Genomic DNA, 8,560 nt, shown 5'->3' with positions numbered 1-8,560 from the left:
TGTGTGTGTGTGTGGATGAGTATGTTTCAGCCAAAGTAATTTGTAATTTAAGCACTTAGAGTCTGAAGTTATAGCGCTATATAAGTTTTCAGCATTATTATTATTAGACGGGAGGAATGGGCAGACATTTGGCATCGCTGAGTTCCGACAGCCAACTTCAATGAGGACGACGCTGGATAGTGAGTAAGTAATAAACAGAGCACTTAAATACTGCAAGATCCACTAAACGTGCTCAAAGCGCTTTACAAGGGGTCCCTGGTCAATAGCAACACATAACATGTAGGACGAGACATGACGCCTGTTAGGCGATATTTCATTTTTTTTCCGACAGAGACAACGTGTCATGTACTCGTTTTACAACTGAGTGCGGTGAGCGACTGTGAGTAAAGAACCTTTTCCACGGACTCAACTTTACGCCGAGCGAGGCTCAAATCCAGGACCTTCCGAATCAAAAGCAAGTATCGTACCACAAGACTACATAGCGCACAAGTAGATAAGTAAAATTACGATCATTGTTGAAAGAATCAAGTTTCAAACTAAACCGTGTGTTCAATTTTTTTTTTTATGAAGCAGTCCAGAAAGTGATGTTTTACAACAAAGATATTGGCAGAAAACAACAATAAAAATATCAAATGTAATATCAATGAGGGCAAGAACTAAACACAATCTGTGGTCAATACATAGGCAATGTACATTGAGTGGTGGTTTGATGATGGCAATGATGATGAGAATACAGCGATGATGAATATATAGTACTGTCTGGAATAACTCATATTTTAAAATTTGGCCAGAAATCTTGTCCTTCAAATATCGATTGATTTAAATGACCCTCATCTTGGCAAAAAAAAAAAACAAAAAAACAAACAAAAACAAAAACAAACCAAAACAAACTCTCAAACAGTTTATTTGATGTTGCCAAGATGACGGTCATTTAAATCGATCGATATTTGAAGGACGAGTTTTCTGGCCAAATTTTGAAATATGGGTTTTTCCGGATTACGGCAGAGTAGTGGTGGAGGTGGTGGCGGGAGCTCCAGATTTGAAATTTTCTAACAAGATGAGGGTCATTTTAATCGATCTATATTTGAAGGACGAGTTTTCTGGCCCGAACTTTAAATTCGAGTTTATTGTTTTCAGAGTTGGGCAGTATTGTTAACAAGTTGAAGTTCGAGTTCAAGAGTTTATTTTAGGCCATTTGACGCATGAAGTGAGTGCTCTACCAACTGAGCTATCGGGGCTCCCAAAATAATCCTCGACCCCCTTCCCCATAATAAAAACAAAACCAAAACAAAACACCAACAACAACAACAACAAAACACAAACAAAAAACAATACCAAAACAAAAAGACATGTAACCCAGAGTCTGATAATTTTGAGAATATTATATTCAATATTATAGCATATGAACCAAGTCGAAATTGGACCATTCTGAAACTGTGGGGCACAATTTGCTTTGGTCTTGTTAGAAGAAAAAAAACCTCCTTTCTCAAATCAACGAAAAGTTTACTTTACGGTATGAACTTAAAGTAGGCCCACTATCGGATTTGGTTATCAAACTTGTAAATGATACAAAGTAATAATGACAGTCAATTCGCTCCTTTGAAAATTTGATGCTGATTCTGGTGAAAATGGTTGTGACGATGAAGGTGTTGGTGATGGTGATGGTGATGATGATGGTGTTGTTGTTGTTATTGTTGATTACGATAATGATGAAGATGATGACGATGCTGATCATGATGTCGATTTTAATGATGATGGTGATGAAGATGTTGATAATGAAAAGGTATCGGTGATGGTGATGATGATGATGATGATGATGATGATAATGATGATGATGATGGTGATGATGATGGTGATGCTGATGCTGATGATGATGATGATGATGATGATGATGATGACAGACGACTGTGATTATGCTAACATGATATTGATGAAGTAATGTTTTCAAAAAAAATTTTCATGGCAAAAATGTGACCCATCGTCTCAAAACGGTATTATGTCGGCACGAACCAAATGCTTAAAAGCCGAATTAAATGTTAAACTGGTCAGAAATATAAAGTGTTGGCATTAGCACCTTAAATTGTGGTATCCATTCTCCTCAATAAGATATACAAACTCAACACAAGTCTGATATTTCTGGCTATAAATTCAATTTTCAACATCTTAACCATCCCGACTTAATACCGTTTTGAGGCGAAGGGTCACAAATATGGACATCAACAACAGTGAAATTACAAACACCTGCAAACATGACTATATTTCCAATGTCGAAAATGCAAATATAATGAATGTACAACGCACTACATTGTTATGTGGACGGAAGTGACGATACGCTGTCACAGAATGTCACTCTTTTGGAATTCATATTACTACTCCCGTCTTTCTCCGACTCCAAACGGTACGAACCACTTTTTGCAATATCTTTATCACTACTGTCTGAATCGAAACTTCCATCACTTACAAGTTCCGAACATCCTTTCAATTTTTCAGAAGATGAAGAGCGATCTAAATTTTCTGAAGAGGCGTGAATGGACAATTTCGAAGACAAGAGCGACGCCATGATCTGCTCGAACTCCGTGGAATGAGATAGGTCTCCTAAAGCCACGCTGCTTCGTCTCGTTGATTTATTCTTCAAGATGGATTTGATTTCCACAGAGTCATTTGAGTTTTTCCTGGTTGAGTCGATTGAAGAGGATTGAATATCCAGGGACAGGCGCCTGGTCATTCTTCCCTGTGGAGGTTTTGCGTTGTTGATTTTATCTTTGATCGAAGATCGACTGGGAATATTTTTCCTCGAAGATGATGAAGAGTTCGGATTTTGTTTGCCTTTCATTGTTGGATTGGAATTGCTTTTGGAATTACTATTACCATTTGTTGCCATTCCAAATGAACTTTTCACATACTATCAATCAGTGTGTTTTATTCTTATAATTCTTAGTGATTTTCGACATTATTCGTAGACACAGAATGTCTAGTATTTAACCGTTATATGAAAAAAAGTGTGTAAAATATTTTTAATGCTCTCTAATTTGTCACGTTAGTATTTAATCTTATACGATTTCACTATTGCTTTAGAGTTGTCAATGTATTAAATAGAATGAGAGCAGAATGTAAACTTGTCAAGAATTTAACAAACTGAGAATGGTTGAGTTTCTTAAATCTTGAAGATTTTTCAAGGTTTGTAAAACAGAAATACGATACGAGACTGATTGCTAAATAGGCAAATATGTCAAAACTGATTAATCTATCATATAAAACTTGTTATGCTTTACACAGTAACACAAAGAGACTGTCGTATTTAGGCCAGAACGATAATGTTTCAGCTCAGTGTAGTTTCTTATACAAATATTAGTACTCAGCTGTTCAATATGATACATTAATAGTGTCAGTTATCAAAGCCCCTATAAAAAGTAGAACGACTGAGCGTTATTCCAAATTCAATAAAGGTATTGTTTACATCGATTGACTGCATTGTGATTGAAAATATGTGTTGATATTGACTCGGAAGAGCGTAATAGACTACAGGGTTTAACGATAAATCACCCTTTTATTTTCCCAGGTGAATAAAAGGAGTTGGTAGATTATTATTATTATTATTATTATTATTATTATTATTATTATTATTATTATTATTATTATTATTATTATTATTATTATTATTATTATTATTATTATTATTATTATCTTCGTCCCCAATTAAAGCCAATGGGCCTGTGTTGTGAATTGTCTGGCGTTGACAGGACAATCACGTTCTATACAACATGGTCATGTTTTATAATAATGCTGTGCCTGCGACTATACTTAGTTCTGTTATTTATATAACAAAGATACGGTTAACATATTTTATAATGTTTCATACGTAAGAAAAAAAGAATTAAAAAAAAAAGAAAAAAAATGTTTCATACGTTCTTAATTTTTAGGCAATAGATAGTTGTAAAATGTTCGAAATTTGAATACTGTTTGTTGATGGTTTTGATATTTATATCTCATTCGTGCTTATTGTTTCATCCATTGTGTTTTGTTGATGAAAGGGAAACCTGAAACGTCCACAATATATGTCTTCGTTTAATAAATTGAAGCTTACATTTCAATACTTATCGTCATTTAAATTTTTTTTAAAGACAGCTCCTACTCAACTCAAATAAATATTAGATAAACACTTTTTGAATCAATCGTTCCAAAGAATTCAACAAATATTCTGACACACACCAATTTGAATGTTCCCAAAATATACCCCGCGCGTTTAATGTAAAATATGAGTCAATAGCGAATTTAATTATCTTAATGAAAATAAAACATTGGCTTGTATGTAATCAAGCGATTCAGTATTATAAACACCAGTTGTTTATAGCCGTATTAGGATATTATTACAAACAACGATTAAACCAATGATTCAAAAAAGCCTGTTTATTGTTTACCACCTATTCATATCAATATAATTCATAAGCCTTTACACATTCATATGTCTTTACACAATCATATGGCTCTACATGAACATGCTAAGATAATTTAAGGGGTTGTTCAAACTATGTATTGATTTGTTATTATAATATTTCACGTATAATTATTTCGATCAAAATTACCAAGGAAGGATGAATGAATGTCTTTGTCTTTAAAGATATCGAATAAATCACAATTTATTATTTAATTAATACCTATCACATTGAACGTCATCGACGAAGAGAGAAAGGAGAAATCTTGGTCCGTAGTGAGCAATATCCAGAAAATGATAAAATATTTGGTTCAAATTAAATATATCCCAATGTTTCTTTATTTATTTGCTTCAAAACACAATGGTGTCCTTTGTTTACTGAATAACACAGTGCACTTTTTCCTCATGACTCTTTCGAAACATTCAAGAAGTTTACTCAACTGTTATATTATGTGTTACACAGACATCCTGTTTTATGTGACATTTATTTGCCAGAACCAGAGCAACTAATTAATGTTATGCGTTTAGTTAGTAAAGTCACAAATCCGCCAGCAGGATATAACGTACCAACACACAAAACTATATGTAACTTTGAACGTTTATAGATAGTATGCGCTAATCTAAGAAGTTCACAACATTGCCATCCGGGAGTATTACGGACCAACACACAAAACTGTGTGTAACTTTGAACGTTTATAGTCTGGTTAATACAGTTTAGTGAGAATTACTCATAAACGCGGGTGGCAAAAAACAATAATAACAAAGACTTGAGTGACGTCAACTCCGAACTATCTATAGTCTGATAAAAATAATTTTGTGAGAACAACTCAGAAAAATGGCTGGCTAAAAATCAATTTAACAAAGAGCTGAGTCACGCCAATTTCTTTCCTTCTATAATTTAAGCTCCTATTGAATAACTATCCATTCATCTGAGTCTATTGTCTTTGATCTCTGAGAGGAGAGGCCGCTATTCGATCTCCTCATCAAAGTATTTCACCATTGATTCCAAGCCCTGACAACAATCGGATATCCCGCTCACGTGACACAATCATATTCTTTATCTGAATACACAGCATTGTCAATCCCGGAAGACAATAAAATGTAAAATCTGATCTCCCTTCAAGTTGATGGTTATCTGAAATGAATTGAAAATGAATTGATTATATTTCACAACGTTGACATGATATCATTCTGCCATTCATTGACAAAAGTCTTTTTTTTTTACTTTCTAATTTTGGTTTGAAAACTTTGGGTTTGTATGTGAATGGATTAAATTGACATACATGAGGTCGAAAAGTCTTATATTTATATATGTGATATTTATTTAAAATTTACTGACATGTTAGGATCACTTTAAACCGATGTGCATATGGTAGTCATGTAAGTTCGCGTCGCCTTGAACTATCAACATGTGGAATTAAACTTTTCTAGTCGCCTTGAACTATCAACATGTGGAATTAAACTTTTCTAGTCAAAATGTTTTGAAAGATGTTCTTTTCAGATAAATAATAAGTTTGTGATCATTAGATAATGAGATTAAAAAAGGAGGCACGCTGTTTTCTAGGAATGTAATCACAATCAGTGATTCGTATTCGTTATTCGCAGTAGTCCTGCAACTAGTAGATATCATTCATTTCAGTTATTTGCAGAAGTGCTGAATTTATATAGCGTTAATTGTGCTCTGCGGAGCTTTACATTATAGAAGAAAAAAAATCACAACACGACATGATAAGCATGAATACAGAAACAAAATCTAAGCGACATCTATTTCATAAAAAATAAGCCTTACGGAACAACTCATATCCTGAAAGATGATACATTTTCACAGGACTTTGTCCGAGGACTGAGTGCGTTCCATAGGCATGGAGCAATGGACTGCCTTCCAATTATTTATCTTTACCATTTTAATTATTTTAGATTTGTAAAATATCATCAATCTAGAAATGATAGTAATAGTAGGAATACATCTTTATTGTCCACAAAATGGAAAATCTTTAATGGTTTACATTGCTCGAACAAATATAATAAACACGAATAAAAATGTGTTGATCTTATGATAATAATATGATCTCATAACTAATTTACTTACAATGCACGCATATATTATCTTGTATAAATTAATACAACAGGGAAAATAATGTGTTAATGCATTGAAATTATGACACAGATTGTCAATGTATCCACAATTACTAAGTTACTCACTCCAACCACTCACTCCTTCAATAGATTTTTAAACGAACCTATTTTCTTTCAAGTATCCAGTGAAACTTTATAAGTATTGAAAAATTTCTAAATCAAAACAGTTTTATGCCCATTTTTAAACAGACTAACGTAACCCCCCCCCCCCCCCCTCCCCCCAAAAAATACAAAAACAAAAAACAACAAAACAACAAAAGAAAAAAAAAAAAAAAAAAAAAAAAAAAAAAAAAAACAACAACAAACAAAAACAATGTACCAAATGTCATGTTTTTATAAATTTCATATCTGTGAAGGCGTTCGTAAATCATAATTAATATTTAATGTTACGTTTTCAAGACATAGCTAAATCTAAGAGGCAATATTACCTTATATATTATATACCTGTTATATATAAATCTGTTTTCAGAAGCCCAAGGACAATGAATTAATTGCTCTCAAAATATATTGTAAATGCGGCGTAATCTAAATTCTCTTTAAACCAAATCCTAATGGATAGCAACGTTACTCCTACTGCCGCTGGCAACATGTACAAAATGAAGTGGTAAGTTTTCTTTTTTTTTACCCGCCAACCTCTTTTCATTTCTATCTTTCTCTGTCTCTATTATTTTTTCATTGGAATCGATTATCAGTCATTCTCTGCCAAAACACATTTTCCCTCATTTGGCTAGAACATTTTCTCTCTCCACAGTCCGATTGATTAAGCTGACCCAAATCATGTCAAAAAAGTCTTAAACCCAAGACTTCCGCGAATTTGCAAGTTAAAGAATTTTTGATGAGGTCACGGCCATCTTAAATCTGTTGATGTGTGGAATAACTGTTTAGTGGACAAAGCTAGAAAAAGATGTTTTGCCAGTGCGTGGCAGCGTTCATCTATACTTAGACTATTTCCAGGTATAATATTGGCCGGTCCGATAAGTCTGCCAATAACCGGTTAACTGCCGTACTCTGAAAAAAAAACACGTATTAAAAAATTTGGCCAGAAAACTCGTCCTTTAACTATCGATCGATTAAATTGACAAAAACTCTCAAACCTGGGACGTTAATCAAGACTTCGCGAAATCACATGTTTTAAAGTTTTTACCAAGATGAGGGTCATTTAAATCAATAGAATATATATATTTGAAGGACGAGTTTTCTGGCCAATTTTTTTAATATGCGAGTTTTTCCAGAGTACGGAGAGTTAACTGGTTAAAGGGGTAAAAATTCACGCATCGATACCGCTAATGAATGAATTGAGGCTAGAGCTCTTTCATAGAGGGCGTGAGTTGCCACGGTCGGATTCAGGGCCCTGCCGTGATTATCTAAAGCTGTAGGTGCTGATTGGGGGGGGGGGGGGGGGGGGGGGGGGGGGCGACGAAGGCAAGGCTATTGATTTAATAATATAATATTGAAGCGTTTGGTGGATATACAGTCAAAATACAAAAGGTGTTTGTGTGTTTGTGTTTACGTGTGTGTTATATTATTGTTTGTATGTACGAGTGCCGAGGGGAGTAGATTGGAAAATGTGGGAATGGTGCGGGGGGGGGGGGGGGGGGGGGGGGAGTAGTATGGAGTGGGGAAAGGAACGGAGGATATGAGTTTAGGAGGAAATGACTTATGCTTTTACTAAATTGGTATTTACTATTATTGAATAAAGTTCTGTGGAAAATATTTATTGATCCTTAATTAACTGGACATTACTTATGTAAATTGTCGGCTAAAATTGGATTTTAGAGCTAAATATAGCACGATGATTCAGATATAAAAGGCCAGGATACAAGGAAGCGGAAGTAATCAAATGTTACTATATTTAGACGCAACCGTTTTGGTTAAATAAATGTCTTTCATCTTTTGATTCCACTTTTGTTATGAATAAAGCCAAATGAAATACTAGTAAACGATTTAGTGTTATTATAATCCGATGATTGAGATTTTGTAACACGACAATAA

At 34.1% G+C, this 8,560-nt stretch overlaps 1 protein-coding gene across 2 annotated transcripts; it reads right to left on the bottom strand.

Moving 5' to 3' along the window:
* Window positions 1-553: 553 nt before the first annotated feature.
* Window positions 554-7,207, bottom strand: LOC144963189 (uncharacterized). 2 transcript variants are annotated; one of them, XM_078896917.1, is made up of 2 exons: window positions 6,997-7,207; window positions 554-5,567 (listed from the first exon to the last, which is right to left on the bottom strand). In XM_078896917.1, the coding sequence occupies exon 2, from the start codon at window positions 2,879-2,881 to the stop codon at window positions 2,309-2,311; it is 573 nt and encodes a 190-aa protein (XP_078753043.1). In that variant the 5' UTR covers window positions 2,882-5,567; window positions 6,997-7,207; the 3' UTR covers window positions 554-2,308. The 2 variants fall into 2 exon arrangements, with proteins under 2 accessions (XP_078753043.1, XP_078753045.1); XM_078896919.1 differs by having other exon boundaries at window positions 7,013-7,207.
* Between the last annotated feature and the right edge of the window lie 1,353 nt (window positions 7,208-8,560).

This window comes from Berghia stephanieae, chromosome 1 (genome assembly GCF_034508935.2).
Source record: "Berghia stephanieae isolate SIO BIC M18660-M18661 chromosome 1, UCSD_Bste_1.3, whole genome shotgun sequence".
Classification (NCBI taxonomy): Eukaryota; Metazoa; Mollusca; class Gastropoda; order Nudibranchia; family Aeolidiidae; genus Berghia; species Berghia stephanieae.
This window is presented reverse-complemented; position numbering and strand designations above follow the sequence as displayed.

Excerpts from the sequence above, each read along its gene's own strand:
- LOC144963189 (XM_078896917.1), bottom strand. The coding sequence starts at position 2,881 with ATGGCAACAAATGGTAATAGTAATTCCAAAAGCAATTCCAATCCAACA.